General features: G+C 30.9%; 1 protein-coding gene across 1 annotated transcript; it reads left to right on the top strand.

The window, feature by feature from the left end:
• The first annotated feature begins 621 nt into the window (after positions 1–621).
• Positions 622–20,117, top strand: LOC122269834 (uncharacterized). Its single transcript, XM_043044743.2, has 4 exons — positions 622–774; positions 9,525–9,652; positions 11,418–11,551; positions 19,924–20,117. Exons 1-3 carry the CDS (start codon positions 768–770, stop codon positions 11,541–11,543), a joined length of 261 nt encoding a protein of 86 aa, XP_042900677.1. The 5' UTR covers positions 622–767; the 3' UTR covers positions 11,544–11,551; positions 19,924–20,117.
• The last annotated feature ends 1,099 nt before the right edge of the window (positions 20,118–21,216 follow it).

The raw sequence follows: 21,216 nt of genomic DNA, 5'->3' as shown, positions 1-21,216 counted from the left end.
AATTAGAAATTTACTTTTAAAAATTATATAACTATTAAAAAGTGTGCTTGGTTTTAAATACAGAATCAGTTTTGAATTTTTAGTGAGTATTATTGTGAATTCATTACTAATGAGTGAGATAATATATTTATTTCGATTGTTTATCATTCTAAATCAGATTTGTTTTCTACTAAATCTTTTTCAACTAGAACTAGGTCAAGTGACATAGCATGGAGGATTGCAGACGAAAATCAATTCAATCACTTCCTATTATTTCAGTTTCAGAAAGCTAAACAAGTCAAGCGAACGCCCCTCGCCCTTAAGAAGAAGTCCTTGAAACGACTCCTTGACATGTAAAGCAGAAGAACACCCCTTTCGCAAATAAGGGATCGAAATCCCAGAAACACTCGCGCAACAATTACAGAAGCCTTTTCCAACACCAACTAGAAATTCGAGAATTCTTGTTGCCCGTAAATGGTAGAGGGAAAAATGGAACAAATAGAACAAATCATAAAAATGTTGATGGGACACTGCAGAAATGTGTTTAGAGGGGGGAGGGACATGGGCACCCACGCCTTTGACGTCACGCCCCTGACCACCCATTGAAAGCAGTGGCTCCCGATTGTCCGTCGCGGGGAGTATAAAATCCGGGAAAAACTCATCTGGAATCCTATCTTCACATCGCTTTTCTGTCGGACTTCTCTGAGATTAAAAATCAATTATTGTCTGCCGATTTCGTCACCGAAGAATTTGAATTATTGACGAGGAATTCATTTTTCCCCCGAACCATGTCCAGTAAGATATAAACTCTCTTATTAATTTTTTTTCTATAATAAATTTTCATTTTATAAAAGAATGTATATAATTTAAGAACTTTCTTTGTAGATGTTTGATTTTGTAAACAAAATTTCTTAAAATTCTAAAATGAATAAATTATTAGCATTTAATGTAATCTGAAGTAGGAGAACTAAATTTCGTCTGCTGATTTCGTGAAATAGTAGTTTGAATACTTAACGAGACATTAAATTCTCGAATTAACTTTTCTTATTTTTTATTATATTATGAAGGTTATAATTTCATTGTAGTATTGAATTATTTTCTTTTCTTCGAAAAATGTTTCATCTTTATCAAAGAAAAAATTATAGAACTTTCTTTGTTACGGATTGTTTAGGCAAAAAAAAAAAAAAAACTAACTAACCTCTTGAAATTTTAAAATAAATTAAATATTGGTAAATAAATGTAATCTGAAGTACAGCATTAAATATCGTCTGCTAAATTTTGTGAAAGAATAATTTGTATTCTTAAGGAGGCATGTTTTGGATCATATAAAGAATTGAATTAAGTTTTACATTTCTAGTTTTTCAATAAATATTCTTTCATATAGATCTTCGAATAACTTTTTCTCCTTATAATTAGACATCTTTATTAAAGAATGTATATTAATATGTAGAGATATTTTCTTAGTTGTCGTTTTGTTTGACAAGCAAAAATTAAACTGATAAAATTTAAAAAGGAATAAATGATTGGTAAATTAGGGGAATATGAAGTAGAACACTAAATATCGTCTATTGATTTCATCAAAAATATTTTACTTAACAACATATGAATTCTTTTATTAACTTTTTTATTTTTTGTCTTCTTTTAACTCTTGAGATCGACATCAAATTTTGAATTGACTAAACAAAGATCCACTCTTTAAAAAATTTTCTTTTTTCTCTTAAAAAAATATTCTTCGAACTTATTATTGATAGCTATTTGTATTTTTACAGTGGCAATCAATAGTGCTTATTACAAATTGTATTTTTATAAAAGTAATTTGTATTTTACTCAATATTTAGGTTATCAGTTTATCATTTGAATACATATTAAAAAATATTCATTAAAAATTATTCAATAAAAATACGTTAAAAATTATTCATCATATCATTCGATTATCCATTAGCTTCATGTCATCCATTACTTTATACATACTAAAAAACAGCCTGAGAAAAGTTGCAATTTTGTTCTTTCATTTGTGATAATGGTTATCAGAGATTATAAAAATTGCAATAAATCAGGGAAATATTGCTATTTACCAGTGTTTATTAGTAATTATAAGTTCAATATAATACCCTTTATAGATAAAATTCTTTTGTGATAGTTCACTTAACCTCTTAACGATCGGTTAATTTTCAAGAAAATGGTCATGAAAGTGCCTATTTTTTTTATCTCCGAAAATTACATAAAAATATGTGTATGAACAATATATATATTCATTTTTAATTTTTTATTTCTTTTCAGCTTGAAATTTTAAAAAATTAAATTTTTAGGAAAAACCAACATGACTTAATGTTGGATTTCCAGCAAGCAAGGAAAATTTAAAATATGTGTGTTTTGAACATTAAAAAGAATTTTATTAAACTTACGTATAATATAAGTAAAGATTAGTAATTTTTTCTTGTGTGATAAATTTCAAAGCATGAGATACAGAGGCCAACGTCACAATCTGAACAGTACAGTTTCCTTCCTACATCTCTTACTACCTCTATCTACAATTACCTTAAAAATATCCTGGTACTGCCATCTGGTGTGTAAAAGGAGAAATAAAATGTTTTCCGGGCAAAAGAAATGAATGAGTTTTATTCTCATTGGCGCGTTACTACTGAACACTCCAGTCCGATAATATCACGGGAGCGAGAAATAGAGGACGAAACCTCACCCCCCCCCCATTTCCACAGCAGCGAGAAGGAAGGGGTTAATATATTAAAGTTAGCTTTGAACTTTAAAGTAGTTTACTTAATGAGTTATCTGTGAAGAAAGTTTAAAATTTAAGAAAAATTAGGATTAAGAAAATCCTGGCTGCGATAAATGAGGAATCAATATTTAGGGTGTCTGCTTTAGCATGAACAATTTTAACTAAGATTTTTTTAAACAATTTTGAGCTGAAATTTATTTATTTTTTCGAAATAAATTAAAATTTAAATTTAACATTTTAAAAAGTTTGCATTTTTAAACATTGTCCTAAATCTTTTTTTTGTCATGGTACTTAAGGTAAATAAATTGGTACTTAATTTGCTCACGAATAATTAATGTATGCATATTAATACTATTTGTATACTTGAGCCCCCGTGCATTGTTAAATTATTGAACTAGATATAATTTTAGAATTACTAGTATAGTTCCCTTACCGTCGTTCTAACATTGGGATGTTTTCGTGATTTTCTCTCGTGGTAACGCAAACGCGGGTTAGTTTCCTCAAAAAGTCCTCCACGAAGGCACAGTTTCTCCCAATACTTGATCCAGGAATTCCAATATCTTCTGGATTAGGTTCAAAATAACAAGTCTACGGAGTTGAACATTAGTAAACACAAAATAGGGTCGGCTGTTCAACGACGGTTATAAAAATATTATTGTACAAGAACATTAGAATATTCTAAATGAAAACAAATTATGGATATCAGTGAGAAGTTTAAAACTGTTTTAATTACTACTGATAATATTTAAAAAAATTTTAGTAATATTTTAAGTTAAATAAATTTAAGAATACCGATTTCTTCTATATTAACTCGTAGTTTTTCATGAATCATTAATGTGGTACTAAATGTTGCTTTTTACCATTTTTTTCTGATTAGGTAAACTTGATTTGCAACTGTTTTAATTACTATGACTCGTAAACAATTTAAGTAGATATATAAGACCTGACAACCGTGCCGTGAAGTTTATAAGTAATTGCAGAACAAAGCAATCATTGCTTACTTTAATTTTCGTTGAACTATACCTTTGAATATTGTACTGCTGTGCAATTGAAAAAACAACGTTAAGTGCTTGACGATTGATTCCGAGAAAAGTGCCTTGACAACTTTTCTCCTTCTATTGCTAATGCTATCAACCCTAAAATGGAATTTCACGAAACTGATAAAGCAAAATTTATTTTTAAATTTTTTTCTTTTGCTATATGTAGCTACCATATGAAGATGCCAAATATAAAAAATTTTTAATTTAGAATCTTTCGTCGTTTGTGTTGATTTTTCAATTGCACCGCAGTGTAAGAATCTATAACTCCTGTTCTTTTAAGTATGTAAATACAAATATAATATTAGTAATTGAACTATACTCAAATGACTATAAAAAAATAAAAAAATAAATATTTTGAAGAAGAAGGATTACATTGGAATTATATATTTCGATATTTAATCGATGAGAAAAAGATTTTTTATTTATAAAATCGAATAAGGTTTTTCTTTTCTAACGCAGTATGCCAAAACCAATGTCAAATGTTGGCTGAGAGGCACTGATAAATCATATCTGAGAAGCATTATAATACAACTGTCATAAAAATTATAAACTTTAGTTACAATTTTGTAACATAAATCTTTTGGTGAATTAAATTAGTTCTCTTAAAATTTTTAAAAGTCAATCAAACTTAGTAAATTAAATGTGGAAAAAATTCTAAATAAAGTGAAATACTTTTTATGATTTACATAAAGTAAATAATACAGTAATAAGCGATATTTTAATCATTAGCCCATATTATTATCACAGAAATCTTTATCAGGGTTTTGACTTAGAAAAAACGTATTGTGGTAACGGACATAAAATAAACTTCATTGAATGCTTTTATTACAACCATTTTAAAGAAAATACAGTGAAACCTCCCGGAAAGATCACCTCTATTTAACGACCACTTTCGGGAGACATGGAATTTGAAACTTCTCCCAGCCTCGGGGCACCCAATGCGGAAAAAGTCAAATAAGGAAACACGAAAAAATATCATAACAAGAAACGAATGAGTAGATTAAAATGTATTTGTGCGAGGCTCTTATTTAGAGAGATGCAACAGCAGTCAGAGTGATCTCCTTTTAGAGTTGGAAGTTAAATTAGAAAAAAAAAAAAACAAGCATCTCAAACAAACATATTCTCATCTTTTAAAGTTAACTCAATTTTATGTTATAAAATTAAATGCAAGCTTAAACAAAAAATATAATTGTTTATTAAAAATAGTTTTATCATTCATAATGGGTAATTTTGTTTTGACACATAATTATATGAGTTGGGATCATTTTTATAGAGGCTAAATTTTATTCGTAGATCCGTCTTTTCATGGCACCAACAGAAGTGGCATTTCCTCCCCCAGAGAATGACACCGACTAAAATTAAAATAGTTTGCAAAAAATCGTGTACCTTCGATAACAATTTTGAAGTCAAAGGAGGTTAACCTCCAAGAACATCCATCATCGGCCATTTTACTGTGGAACGGAGAGAGGGTCGCTCCCGAAACATTTTACTGTGCGTAGCTTTGCTTGAGAACTGAGGGCTACTAGATCTCTAATCGTGAAAAAAGAAATTCTTGCTATTATTAACTTGTATTTACTACCAGTATAAGACATTTCTAAAACCCGTAGGAGCTTTAACACTATTGACATGTGTTCACACTAGTGGTGGCGTCCTTTAATTAAAAAGAGTAAGCTTTTAAATTTGTTATAAATTGTTTTATACAATATCTCCGTTTGTAAAAAACGATGAGAAAAAGAAGTTGTCATGAAAGCAAAAGCTACCCATAAAAATCCTGCTTTTTAATTTGATGCATATAACAATTTAGAGTTTCCTCTTGTAACTACACTGTTTGAAACTAAAATTTAAAATAACCCGCAGCAGTCTGCCCATCCAATTATGGTCAAGAACATTTTTTACCTTTACGGGTTTGAAACAGTTTACAACCAGTATGGTTATTAAAAGCCATGGATATAAAACTGTATGCTTTCTTAAACGTTTACAACTAGCATGGTTTTAAAACCGCAAAAAAAGAAATTTAATTGAACAGGGAGAATAAGTTATGTGGCTCTTATACGTGGAAAAATTAAAAAGAATACGCTGATTTACGTGCAGGAAAATTAAGAAGAATTGAAATTTTTTTTTATGTATTTTCAAATTTTTTTTTAGATATATTTAATTTTTTTTTTACTTAACGCTAAATTTGCGTAACTTTCGAACACTTGTAGCTTAAAAAATATTATTATTTGTCGTTGTTTCTTTAAATTTTTTTCAACCATTGCATTATTATTTGAGTTAACATTATTTGTAGAATTATTTTTTAAAAAGATAATTGTTAAAATAAAATTTATGTCGAATTGAGTGAAGTAGCATTAAATGTCAATGTTTATTTAAAAACTTAGAACAAGCACTGAAACCTGAATTTGTTTCAGAAATGCTGTTGAGATTTTTAAGTAAACTAATTAAAAGAGATATCTTAGTCGAAAGTATATAAAACATGACCTTCAGAGAAAGTTATAAAAAGATTCTTTTCTTAAATTTGCATATTAATGTAGTATATATTATTAATGTAGTATATAATGTTGTATTAATAGTAGTATAAATATAATGCAGTATACATTAATGTATAATGTAGCGTACTCTATTAATGTAGTATTAATGCAGTATATACTATATGAAATACAGTTTCTGATTTTTATTAAAATATTCTCAAGTTTGTATATTGGCATAAGGGAAAAAAATGGGTCTCTAAGGACAGCAAAATGATTCTCTTTAAATTTTACAAATTTTCTATTTTTCATGGATTAACTTTGATTTATATTATTGTACAAATTAATTTGGTCAGAAGGGAAAAAAAAGAGTCCCACGTTTCCAATACAGCTCTATCATTATATACGAGGCGCATCCAGAAAGTAAGTTTCCATATTTTCTTTTTTTAAAAAAAAAGAACTCATACTTTCAGGAACATATTTATTGGCAACAAGTACAGCAATGTTTCAGCTATTTTTCAACATAGCCACCACCAGAATTGAGACACGTGTCGTATCGGATCAACTTTTGTATCCCTCTGTCGTAGAACTCTGTCGCCTGTAAATGGAACCAGCGTGTGACAGACATCTTCAGCTCTTCGTCGTTACCAAAACGCTCACCGGAGAACAGAAATTTCTTGATTTGCAAGAAACGTGAAAATCGCTGGATGCAAGATCAGGGCTGTAGGGTTGGATGATCAAACAACTCCGAGCCAAATTTCGCCAAAACAGCTGCTGTGCGCCGAGCCTTATGTGGACGAACATCGTTTAGGAGGAGCACAACCCCTGCAGCAAGCATTCCACGCCTCTTGTTTTGAATGGCATGTCGCAATTTCCGCAGTGTTTCACAGTAACGGTCAGCGTTTACTGTTTCACCACGTGGCTCCATTCACAGGCGGCAGAATTCTACGACAGAGGGACACAAAAGTTGATCCCACGATACGACAAGTCTCAATTCTGGTGGTGGCTATGTTGAAAAATAGCTGAAACATTGCTGTTCTTGTTGCCAATAAATATGTTCCTGAGAGTATGAGTTTTTTTTTCAAAAAAATAGGGAAACTTACTTTCTGGATGCGCCTCGCATACGTTACTGTGAATGACAGAAATGGGTGGTTGTTGACTTCCACCGGTGAATGTTGACAATCGCATAGTCACTTTGGTAAATGTCCGAAATATATACTAGGTATAGTTAAGTACCACTGCCCGGTATACCCTACATCAATGTTTTTTTGAGGTCCATTGCCACTATCCGGTATACATTTGTCCGGTATGCCCTACAGTAATGTTTTTTTAAGGTCACGAGTCACTGTCCATTAGGCATTTAACCGGTACTACGAACACTGATGTTCCTCCCAATCCATCCGCAGTAGATGTTAAAATATCGAATAAATATACTAATATCAACGCATAAATTAATATCAAAATTGGACATAACAATTATTTCGGACATTCACCAAAGCGACTATGTGATTGTTGATATTCACCAGTGAAAGTCGACATTCACTTGATTTCGGTTCTTCACGGTAACATATACATTAATATATAAGCAATGAATTTTGAAGATACTTTGTTTCATTGATTCCATACTTGCACACATTCTTGATCATGCAATCGGAATTTCATCATCGTGGGATTTAACATTTTTAGCATTATTTAACCTAACTATTTTTTTTTAATTGTACAGTACCAAAACAACTCTTCAAAATATTCTCCAAATTCTCAGTGGGATAGAATCCATCTCACAGTATAAAAGACCACCTCTATTTACGACCACGTTTGGGAGACACGGAATTTCTTCCATAGTTTTTGGGTAGAACAAAACCTTTAGGAGAGACCCTAAAAACCTCTCTTAACGACCGGCAAAACCTCTGCACCCAATGCGGAAAAGATCAAATAAGGAAACACGAAAAAATATCAAAACAAAAAATATTAACAAAACAAGTAAGTAGATTAAAATGTACTCGAAATATTTTTCTGAGACTCTAATTTAGAGAGCTCTTTTTGATGATGTAACTTCCCGTTGCAGTCAGTGGACACTCAAGACGATGCTATCAATTATTTATTTTTAGAGTTAAATTAGAAGAAAAAAAACAAGTACCTGAAACAAATCTCTTCTCATCTTTTAAAGCTTGCTCATTTTTATGTTATACAATTAAATGCAAACTTAAACAAGAAGCGTAATAGTTTATTTATTTAAAATGGCTTGATCATTCATAATGGGTAAATTTGTTTTATCACATAATTACATGTGTTGGGATCATTTTTAAAGACGCTACATTTTATTTATAGATCCGTCTTTTTATGACGCCAACAGAGGTGGCATTTCCGTCCCAAGATAATGACACTGACTAAAATTAAAATCATATACTTTTGATGACAATTTTGGAGAGAACGACTTCCAAGAACGACCCACCTCTATTAATGGCCATTTTACTGTGGAACGGAAAGTGGTTGAGAAGTTTCATCGAATTTGTCTTGTACATAACTTTTGACAGCTCATTAAAGTATGAAAAGAAGTCATGTTGCATCAAATGTCTGTGTTTATGGAAAAATTTTACGTCATTTACTTGACTCGTACTTAATGGGTTGATTTCATCATGCCTCACAACGGGGACTAAGCTTATACCACCATTTGCAAGCATCTAAAGCATTTTTATATTTTACTTTATAACTTACGCTGAACAGTCGATCCAATTTTTTTTGGTTTACGACTACTAATGTTCAACTCCGTAGCATTGTAAATTTGAACCCAATCCAGGAGACAAGGGAACTCCTGGATCAAGTATTATGAGAAATTTGCCTAAGTGAAGGGCTTTTTGATGGAACTAACCCGTTTTTGTGTTGCATGGAGAGGAAAAGTACAAAAATCTCTCACGGTATGCCCGACAGCAAGGATATTCTAACCCATGATCCGTCTACCATTGAGGATATTTTACGTCAGCACTGTAGTGGGTGCCAGCCGGATGCGGAATTCGTATTGATGAGATTCGAACCCGGTTCATCCCATTGGAAGGTGAACGCTCTATCCCCTGAACCATCGCGGCTCAATCTAAGGCGTTTGTATTCAACAAAGTTTTCAGTAGACATGCTTGGGTCTAAAGAGAAAAAGAATATTGTGCCCCAATTACTTTTCGCTGCATAATATTTGAGACTTTTGTACGACTTCCCTGCAAAAGTATATTGAGCAATATTACGTAACAACTTGAATACTATTTAAAAAAATTTATTTTTAGATCTAGTATTAAAGAACAACTTTAAATGTTTTAGGTAAGAAAGGAAGTTGTGTCGTCACACTGATTCTGATGGTCAGCTTGCTATGGATTGCAGAATCTAGATATTTGCCTACACGATCCGATCCATCAAGATACGAACACATCAAAGAAGTTTTGAGAGCTGTAAGGACATTTTTTTTATGAATCTTTTAATTTCACAGTTGAATTATGAAAATTTATTTGATTAGTATTCCAATTCCATACAATTCTATTTTGAAATACGGAGCTTTATAATCCAATAAATGTTCCTGCAAAAGACCGAAGTGTTGACTTCCACCGGTAAATGTTGACAATCACATAATCCCTTCGGTGAATGTCCGAAATATTTGTTGTATCTGATTTTATATTAATTTGTTCGTTGATAGTATTATATTTATTCGATATTTTAATATCTGCTGAGGATAGATTAAGAGAAACATCAGTGTTCGGAGTGAATACATATTGAGCAGAGACACGTGGCGGCCTTAAAAAAACATTGATGTAGGGCATACCGGGCACTTAACTAGACCTACTTCGGACATTTACCAAATGTGATTGACAATATTCACCGAAATGAGAAGTCGACAACCACTCATTTCTGTCATTCACAGTAAGAACTGTTATTTTTTCTTGCTGGTTCGCCCTCAAACTTCGCGTGCCTCCCCCAGGGATGTCATTTACACTCCCACGTTCCATACTCAGACATCAAAAGTAAATTTTTTATTCTATGTTACTCAGTGTACTTTTTATGCTCCTGTAACAGGTAGTTCAGCTTTCTTTCCAACCAACAAAGTTTTGCCATAACAGATTTAAATTTACCGAATCACTTTTGAAGAGAGGCGACGCTTAAAATGTTAAAACATCTTCCATTATCTAAGGAAATTGAGAGGAGATAAAATGCAACTATTAGAAATTTATTAATTTATAAATTCTTGTTTAGATTAAGTATTGTTTGACATATTTTTTTTAAATTTTGTCTTCCTCTATAGCAATATCTTCAGAAGTATAAAAGTTGTTTTCCTCGTTTAAATTGCAAGCGTTCACTTTATTGTTTTGACTAAAAGTGCAAACAATAGGAGCCGTCATTTCAGAATACGCCACCCAATGTTGTGATATTTAATCGCATTTTAAACACGCATATTTACGTCTTTTTTACTTTCTTCTTTTTTAAACATATTTCAATTTGTTTGAGTTGCTCAGGGGATAGATATCGCTCACTTGGGGATACAAATTCGAACCCCAGATACGAATATTGCTTCCATATCACACTCACCGCAGTGATGACTGGAAATATCCTCAAAGGTAAACAAATCATGTTTTAAAGTACGCTTGCCGTCGGGCTAATCATGGGGGTTTTAGAGGTTTTCTTCCGCATATAACGCGAATGCAGGTTACTTCAATCAAAAAGTTGTTGCTCTTAACGCTTGATCTAGGAGTTCCCTTGTCTTCTGGGCTGGGATCTAAATTACAAAGATACGGAGTTGAGGATAGTCGTTGTAATCCTGCATTGGACTTCGGTGCGGAGGGGCCAGGATTCAGTTCTCAAAGCCACTAAAACACACCGATATACGTTATCGTATAATCTGTGTAATTGAAAACCCTATAGTCGGTCGCTGAGCTGTATCATAGGTTCAGGGATCTGCAGAAATTTTTTTCCCTTCAGATTTATGTCTAAATTGTGTAAGTGACCTCCCGCTAATGAGGGCTGATGATACCTATCCGGGTGTTTTTGAGCTCATTCACGCTGTCACCCTAGCAGTGTTCTCTTGTCAAACAAAAGGCGCTCCTTCCTGACTTAATTCGCAAGGACAATGGCTAGCGAGCTTGGTTTGTCCAGGAGTCATTAGAAGCAACAACAACAGAGTGTCGTAATGGGTCAAAAAATAAAATGAATTCAATTATTTTTCAGCTTTTGGATTTGAATGAGGAAGGATCGAATGCGAGGACAAGCTATATCTACGATGACGTCTACCGTTCCAAGCGATCCCCATTCCACCCTAACACTCTACCCTCATCTCTCGTTCACACTCAATAAAGGATTACGTAAGTTTATGTTAAATATAGGCCTATATCGAGGGCTTTCTTTGCATATTGGCATGTTTCAAAAATCTTATATATCTTTTGATTTAATGATTGGATTTTTAACCATTTAAATAAAGGAGCACGAATTTCAGTGTTCTGAAAATAAAGCTACGAATAGTGTTCGCTTAATAGTAAGTTAGTTTTTGCACACCATATATTATAATATATTTTAGATTAAAACAGATATATTAATATTTGAAAAAAATATTTTTGTAATGCAAAAAATAGCACTCGCTTTTGCCCTACCGCTCATTAAGCTCTAATGTATAACACAGAAATATAGTAAACATTAGAAATGGAATTAAAAATGTATCATGCTACGTAAAATTACTGTTATTATTTAACAATCGATAATGGCGGAATTTAAAAAAAAAAATTCGTTAAAAAAATTCGTAGTTAAATATCGTTTTAACTTCGACCACAAAATTAAAACAAACATTAGCAATGAACGCAGACTCTCTCTCATTAAACATGTGGCATACGATTCAAGATATTTTACGTAAAACTGTGGTTTTATGAGCTGAAAATTTTTTACAGATTGCAGATTTTGATAAATTCAGCGATAAAAAATGCAGCTTATTATCATTAAAAATAATATTCTTGAAAAATATTATTGAACTTATATGGATTATTTGAACTTCTTTTAAACTAAATTGTGTAGTCAAAATAAATATAATTTACAATTTTAAAATAGCGACACTATATTTAGTTTCTTATGGAACTAGTGCCATTAGACAACCATAATATTAATCAAAAACCAATAAAATTATCTTTATATGGAATGAACCGATTTTCGAAAGATCACACGATTCATTTCTGTATTAAAACAATACATTTTTTCAAATTAGCTTTCCATGTCCATGTTTTTAGTTCGAGGGTAGGCTTAAACAGAAATCAACATTTAACGGCTATAAACAGCACGCTTCTTGGTTGCGTAAATCACACTCAAACAAACGTAAAGTTACGTAGCATCTAAAATAAACTCGAGCATGCGCAGTTGTTTCAATCTTACATTTGGGAGCGTACGGAAGCTAACGTATAGTACGGCTTTCAAGAGAACTCCTCCAGACACCCGTCTCGTGTCGTGGCGGGTACTATGGTTACGAGGAAAGGTCACTTCGAATAGGGGTGTGGGGTGAATAGTTTTGTCTTAATCTTAGCGTAGGTTGTCGTAAGTAAACCAATCGACACCTTCTTTCCTCCATTTCATCCCCATTAGAAATGTGCTCTCGCTTGTCACCATAGCAGCAGACAGCCCCATACTTTCAGTCTGGAGTAGTTCTCCTCAAAGCCGCACTATATAAGTGCGAAATCTCCCTAATATTGGTTTCTGAATAGACAAAGTATTTACTGAAAAATGACCCGTTGTTTGCTCTAAAATATGGTTTTACGGCTTTCAAAAAAAAAAAAAAAAAAAAAAAAAAAAAAAAAAAAAAAAAAAAAAAAANAAAAAAAAAAAAAAAAAATAATGAAGACATCCATTTATTCAGTCATTACCTAAAGATCATTTGAAGATGGACACAATGTTTGTATTGTTATAAAATAATTTACAGGCTTTACTATTGTGTATGAAGTTACACAAGTTGTTTATTAATTGCGAGCATGATATTTATTTTTAGTATCCGTTTCAAAAAAAATGTTAGAGGACTCAAATTGATATTCAAGCGAGGAAATAAAAACAAATATATACACGAAATTTTATTGCTATCTATATCTTCGACGGTAAACTGAAACGTTTTGAAGTTTTCGTTTCCTCCTTCTTTCCTAGTGATTTATTAGACTTCAAGAGCCTTTCTTTCATCGCTTGTTTACTAATGTGAGATCTCAAATGTGTATAAATTTTTTTTTTTTGGACATGGATTCTGAAAATAAATATCACTGTGTAAAAATGGGTATAGGGTATTTCATAATAGAGCACTCCGTTTAATAATAATTATAATAATAGTATTAATATTTTATGGTGAGGGAAAAAAAACTTTTGCTTTAAGCAATTTTTTTTCTTGTTAATGTAGTTTTTATAATTTTTAAAGAAATTTTTTTTCTGATTGAATTAATAATATTAAGATACTTTTTAAGTTATTACTTAATAAAGATGTACCAAAAAAAATTATCGCATAATTGTATAAAGGGTACATATATTTTTTATTCTTACATAATTCGACACTATAATTAGCGAAAGAAATTGATTTTGCGAAATCAAATACTTGTATGGTAAATGTGACAGTCGATTTACTTATAAATTTTGCTGTGCGTATAGCATTTGTCTATTAGTATCCGTAGTATTTAGCAATTTTTTCCGTAGTATTAGGAAAATGATTTCCAACGACGGACTTCTTTTAACTCAATTTTCTTTCGAGTTTCCTAAAATTTTTCAGTGCGTACATTACTTTTATTTATAGAGCGTCGTTCAATGAATGGAGTCATTTTTTTTCTTCTAAAAATTATTAAACGTTGTTTTGCGACCATTAAATTATACGGCATGCATATAAAAAGAGTTTTACACTTTTAGGAAAATGTTCTCTCAGTCGCAAATTGTCATTAATGTCAAATGGATTGACTTTTAGAACAATTCAAATTGTTGTGAAATTGATGAATGGGAGATTAATGTTTCTATAAAACGATTTAAAACTATTTTGCAGGGACATATTTATATGGATTATCCCACACCACAAATGGGGACATCCAATGTTATTTCATTCTAACCATTTAACCTTCAACCCACTCGGGATGCTTTTTAAGAAAAAGTCAATAAGAATATTCACGAGAGTCTTTTTTTTCCCTCATTATTCTTCATAAGTAATGACTCTCGAAGCGAAAAAGTTTTTTTTATTTTTTTATTTTTTTAAATCTTTAAACTGTAAAGAGTAGTAAAACAAAATTTAATTAAAAGAAACGGGGAAGCAGAATTTTTATGAAACATATTTTTCATACTTTTCTCTTTATTTTGTATTCATTTAGGTAAAAATCAGTGGAAAATATTATATTTATCATTTTAATAATTTACGGTTATGACATACAGCTTGAAACACCCGGTGTCTTTTCTTGCTTAAAAGGTAAAATCTTCCACTCACGGCTCACTTACAAACAGTAATTTTTGTAAATTTGGAGTTATTTGCAGTGATTTTTAACAGAGAGAAACAGTTATCTGTCATTGATTTTCTTTAATTAGCTAAATCAATTATTGATAAATTTCAGAATATGAATTTAAAAAAAATTCGAACTACTTTTTTGAATTTTAGAGCAAATTTAATTCCGATGAACTAAAAAATATTGTGAATAACTATCAGACTGTTTTTTTTGGCAATTTAAAAAAAAAAACAGGTTGTGTTCACTTGTAATTAAACTGTCAGAAAAAAAATATATAAAAGGAACACCCGTATCCCATCACTAAAGGANCTGCACTCTGTGATTGGTTATTTCACGTTGACGTCGAAAGTAGGTGGTGGTCACATTAATGTGATTGGACTGTATATATATATATATATATATACCGGTGAATGTTGTCAAGAGCACAGTCGCTTTGGTAAATAAATGTCCAAAGTATATACTAGGTCTAGTTAAGTGCCACTGCCCGGTATGCCCTACTATTGTTTATTTAAGGTGTTCATTGACACTGCAAAGTATGCATGTAACTGGTACTCCGAACACTGATGTTTCTCTCAATCTATCCTCAGCATATATTAAAGTATCGAATAAATATAATAATATCAACGAATAAATCAATATTAAATCGGATATATCAAATATTTCGGACATACACCAAAGCGACTATGTGATTGTTGACATTCACCGATGAAAGTCGACATTCTCTTGATTTCGGTCATTCACGGTAACATTTTCTAGGAGAACGATTTAAGGGAAATTCTGGTTTTCAAAACTGTAGTTCCCATTCACCACACATTTAGTAAAAAATACAAAACTGAAATATAAATTTAATCGAATAAATGGTTTTTAGGCCGTGATCTAAGGTATTATGATAACATTAATATATTTGATCACACATTTTATAATTAATTAATAAACTATATTTTATTGTTAATTATATCAAAATCATTATTAAAGCGCATCGGTATAAATCACAGAGCTTTTTATTGTACCCATAGAGCCAGAGACACGGTAAATTTCACCATATTCTGGTACTTTTGACTACATATTTTTTCTCATCATGGGTTTGAAGAATTCTTAACTGTATTTGAGTGGGGGGGGATTTAAACTTTGGAGTGCACAATGAGTGAGATTACAAGAATTGACTCGTTCACGAGACATCATTATAACATTTTAAGGTTTTTCACCTTTTTTTAAACTAAGTTTGACTATATATTTAAAAAATTTAATGAAAAAGCCAAGATTTATGTCTGGCAGCATCTCTCTTTGCCATCGCTGTTACATCAACTAGAGTACAAGCTTATAATATAAAAAGAGAGAGAAAAATAAATTTTCTTACAACAATGGATAAATAGTCAGTATTTAAAGGAAAATCAGGGAGAAAAAATCCAGGAAAAAAGCTCATAAAACTGCAATAATTTTCGAATGATTTGATTTGAATGTTAATTTTTATTTTATTCTATCGTTTTTTTTGTATATTTTTATACACACCTTCCAGATTTCAAGCTTTTAAGTCTTATAGTTTCTGTGCAGCAAAACAAAATGTAGAACACCAAAAAAAGAGCAAAAGCTCTTACGATTTTCTAATATAGAGAGATTCCGAAATATTTCCGTTTTTTTATGCTCTTATACAAAATTCTGTTTAATAAAATTTTCCAATTTTACATGCTGATGCAATTGAAAAACTAACATACGTGGGCCTTTCGATGGACTTCGAGGAAAGGTTACTTGACAACTATTTTCTTTCTATTTCTAATACCATGAATGCTAAAACAGAATTTAAAAAAAAAATTGATAAAACAAAAAAAAAAAAAAATGATAAAACAATATTTACTATTGAAAAATGTTTATACAAAAATGACAAATATGTAATATATTGAATTTTTTGCCACTTGCGATGATTTTTCTATTACACAACAGCAATATGCTTTGTTATAAGATAATTGTAATTTTATTTTTTTCATGAACTGTACTTTAGACAAAGAATTTGTGCAAAAATCATTAACGTTTTAAAATGCTTCAGCAATTTCCTTTTGTTTTTATGCTGTACATTATTCACGGAGAATGAAACAAGCTACTTTATTTGATTTTTAACCATATAACACATGCTTGAACTCATGCCAATTTATTATGATTTTTATTTCTTTTAAATTTTTTTTTTAAGCGTACCGAACTGAAATTAAACAAACTCCTGTATGCATGAAAGTTTAAAGTGTTCATATAAATTAACCATTGAAACATTTGAAATGAAGTTTGAATTTTATTAAATAACAGCTCTTTTTGTAAATACAATATTGAAGTATATTTATTAATGAAAATAAGAAATTTTCTTAAGGGGAAAATTTTTTTTCCCACCGATAACGTTTAATTTTCCTTAAAATAACATAGTTTTAAAAGTCTCAAAATTGGATACGGCGCACAAAAATCTGACACATTTTAATTTTTTCCCATTTATTCAGTTTTTTTTTTCAGAATACAATGGATAATCTTTCAAATGGGTAAAAATTATGCTTTTACTAAATGGATGGTGTTTTCAATACAAATGTATACAAAAACAAATCTCGAGTTCTTTACCTTCACGACTTCCGTTTGAAGAGTTAACAACTGCTTAGCACACAAGGCCGTCTTAATAGCATGAAAGGCCCTGGGCACGTAAATGGTTTAGGCCCCTTTAACATGTCATATTGCTTAAGATCGAGGTATAAAATTTCACATACATTAAATATAAAATTAAACATTTTTAAACCATGCAATAATTTTGACAAGTTTGAACAAACACATTTTGAATTCTCTGAAAATTTAATACACATAAAATTGAGCATTTTTAAGATATTTATAATTAAAAAAAACTTGAGATGGTAAGCAGCCGTAATCGCAGTAACTAAATGAACAAAAATAAAGATATAACCCACTTGGCAAAATGAATACCTTTAATAATTATTTTTAAACAAATTTGCGAACATTTTTATTTGCAAATTCTTTGATTAATTCGATAGCACATCACTTTCAATGCACATCAGACAGTTTAAGCGTCCCATAGCGCTGCGTAATTGATTTTTTCTCAATTTAAGCTGAGAAAACGACTGTTATCCAGCACAATTTGTGATCATCATGAACAACTTAATTCTTAATGCTGTTTCAATGCTGGGAAATAAATACAGTAGTTTGATCAACTTTTAACTTATGCAGTATAGCCATTTGGTCTTTCTCTTGTGCCAATAAAACCCAACAAATATCGAATATGGGAAATATCTCTTCATAAACTGTAGCGCATCTTAGTTTTATGACAAAAATTAGCCATATAAAAAATGCCATAGGATATTCCTATGGGGTTTTGTCTATGGTAAAATTTTGCCATGAACGTATGGCGAAATTTTGCCATACATGTATGGCAAAAATTTGCCATATGAAGAAATGCCATAGAATATTTCTATGGGGTTTTGCCTATGGCAAAATTTTACCATAGGCAAAACCCCATAGGAATATCCTATGGCATTTTTTATGNATGTCATTACGTTTGGACTACTAAAGGATATTTATGGTAACCCGTGCTGTGGCCTGTTCTTTCTAGGAGGTGTTGTTTCAACACAGTAAACATTGAGCAGGTTGAGCCAAATGGCCACACAATATGCCGAATGCAGTAGCCAGGCGATATGGGTGGTAAAATATGGACGGTAGATAGCCAGCAGCGCTCCGTAGTGTAGAAAATACCATCCATTAGAACGCAATATATTAGACATGGTTTCGCTTTTTCTTCTTCTCAATATTCATGTTAACCTTAAAAAACGATGTTAAACCGGGGTGATAATGGGTAGTAAAATTATCATGTCGTTATTTTATGGAGAAAAATGTGCAAAAATTAAACATATTCCTTTATTTTGAAGGTTGCGTTGAAAAGTTCTTCCTAATAATAATACTCAACATATTTGAACTGGTCCGAATTTTAACATGACGATATTCAATAAAGAAATAGTTTTAACATAATAGGTTTTTCTTTTAAATTTTTAAATATATACAACGGTCAGACTGAGAGCTCTCCAAAGCTCTCCAGTCTTAGCCCTACAAATTTTAAACTGCACGAGTAGTTCTAGTTAGACCGACGTAAAGCTGTTTTTTGAAGACTCCGTCGTCACATGAAATGCTTTTTTTGCGAATAATATGGTGTTTTCACAACTGCTGTAAGTTTGAAACAGTTACTCGTGACTGTTAGGTCAAGTTTACCCTGTCTACAGCCAGCGCTTTCTACGCTTACTCTGAAAATGGAGCATGACATCAATATGGAGAAAAGCCACAGTTTAGTGAAAATCAAAAGCGTTTGTGGTCTAAATTTTTAATTTTTAAAAACTTACTCGAACGTCGCATCATCTGGACTCATAAAAATTTGCAGAAACTGAGAATTAGGTAATTATTTTAAAAAATTTTATCCAGGGGAAAAAATGTCGCCTCATTGGCGATTTTTAAAAAAGTTTAACAACTTTTAAACTATATAAGATATTTGTCCGTTCTAAAGTTCAGATAATTCTTCACGCCAAGATAGTATATATAGTTTGAAATAATAGTTTTCCTCCAAGTGTAAAGCATTTAAACTGTGGCTTTTATATTTTTCTTGGCGAAAAAGCTTCGAAAAACCATCTTAAGAGCATGGATGGGATTCATTATTGGCGAGTTATCGAGAAATAATGCTGCCAAAAAGAAAGTTAACTCATGTTATTAACAATACGTATAAATAATAACGTATAACTAATAACATAAATAATACATATAAATAATAAACAATACTTATAAACTGGCTTATAAATTAATCAACAAAAAGGCTGATAGAATTTAATATAACTCTGTAAACAAACCATTTTCGTAGTTAAAAAAATAAATAAAGCAACTTAAGTAATATTAAAAATAGATTTTGATGCACTTTCTTGTATTGCATAAAATATACTTTATTAACATTTATTGTTAAAATAGAAGAATAAAAATATTTACATGACCTTTTTATGAAATGGGATAAAAAATTTCATGAGTTGATTTATTTAATTAGAACGAGATTAGGAATGATTAAAAATAACTGTAAATTTATGAAATAAAGGAAATTTTTTAAAATAAAGGGAAATAAGAGGAATTAAAAGGAGCTAGAAAATATATAATGCCTATAATGATATCAAAAATGGAAATATTAGTTTTGGTTGATGTTGTATTTTGCATTCATTATTAAGTTCTTTTCTCTTTTACAGGATTTGTTGACGTTTTCCATGAAATTATCTGCACCAAATTCTTCATAAGTCTAGAGAATAATGTTTTCTTTTACTTTGTATTCATCATCCATATCTACAGTATTATAATTTAAATCAAATCTTACTTTCCAAAAATATGTAAAAATATTTCTATTTTTAGTTAATAAAAACTTTGAGTTTATTGATGTATGGAATGCCGTGTTGATATTTTAATATTATTCTACTTATTGAATGCTGACTTTTTCTGTTTCAATTAAGAATTATAAAAAATAATAATAAGTTTATTAAGATAATAATATAATTGCAGACACAAAAAATTTCAACTTTTGTCTAGTTTATGCTAAATAATTCATAGACGGTAAGAAAAAATAAATAAAGAGAAACATGAAAAGGTCGAAATTTACAATAGACTGCTCAGAAAGGTTGCTCTGAAGGTTGCTGCAACTGAAGGTTGCTCAGAAAAATCATTTATTTTATTCATGCCAAGTTTAAAAATTAGTTACAAAATTCACCAGCAGATGGTGTAGCTAACTAATAAAAATTGTAAAACAAGGTTTTTAAAAAAACTGCTAAAAACAGCCATAATGTGGCGAAGGTTGCGGTCAACATTAGCAAACACGAGTGTAAATATTTCAGATGGTCAGACAAACATTGCTTTTAGTTCTTCTAGTCGGCAACTGAACTTGCATTTGATCAAAATTGGAGTCACTTTTGCATTCAATTTTGAATCTTGTTTTCTGTAGGTACAAAGCAGCAAACCATATATATTTCTGTCTCCTTTTGTTTTTCTTTAAAAAATGTTCACATAAGTCATTTTTTAGGATGCCCGGTATATATATCAATACTCGGAGTTACCCAAATTTTGAGGGCTGCTTTAAATGAGGGGGAAAATGGTAAAACTTTTGAATATTATGTACGAAGTCAGTAGAGGAATCGGTTGGAGTTCTTTTTGTCAAAAACAGCTTCATATTAAAAGCAACTTTGTCTGAGGAAAATTTTTTTTAAAAATATTTAATTTTATAACCAGCGTCAAAAATACATCCCTCCCAGTGTCTGAGTTTACGATTATCAATGTTCAACTTTGTAGCCTTGTAATTTAGAGCCTAATTCAGAAGACAAGGGAACTCATTGGGACAAACTAGTCTTCGTGGAGTACTTGTTAAATCTCGGGGTTTTAAATCATTACAAAAGTCTTTAACATAATATATTTAATAACAAAAGCAAGGAAGATGCTCATGGTACATAGAGGAATACAATTAATCATTTTACCCATATAATAAACACAACAGATGA

The sequence above is a fragment of the Parasteatoda tepidariorum genome, chromosome 5 (assembly GCF_043381705.1).
Source record: "Parasteatoda tepidariorum isolate YZ-2023 chromosome 5, CAS_Ptep_4.0, whole genome shotgun sequence".
Classification (NCBI taxonomy): Eukaryota; Metazoa; Arthropoda; class Arachnida; order Araneae; family Theridiidae; genus Parasteatoda; species Parasteatoda tepidariorum.
Note: the sequence above shows the minus strand (reverse complement) of the source record. Positions and strands in the feature narration are given on the sequence as shown.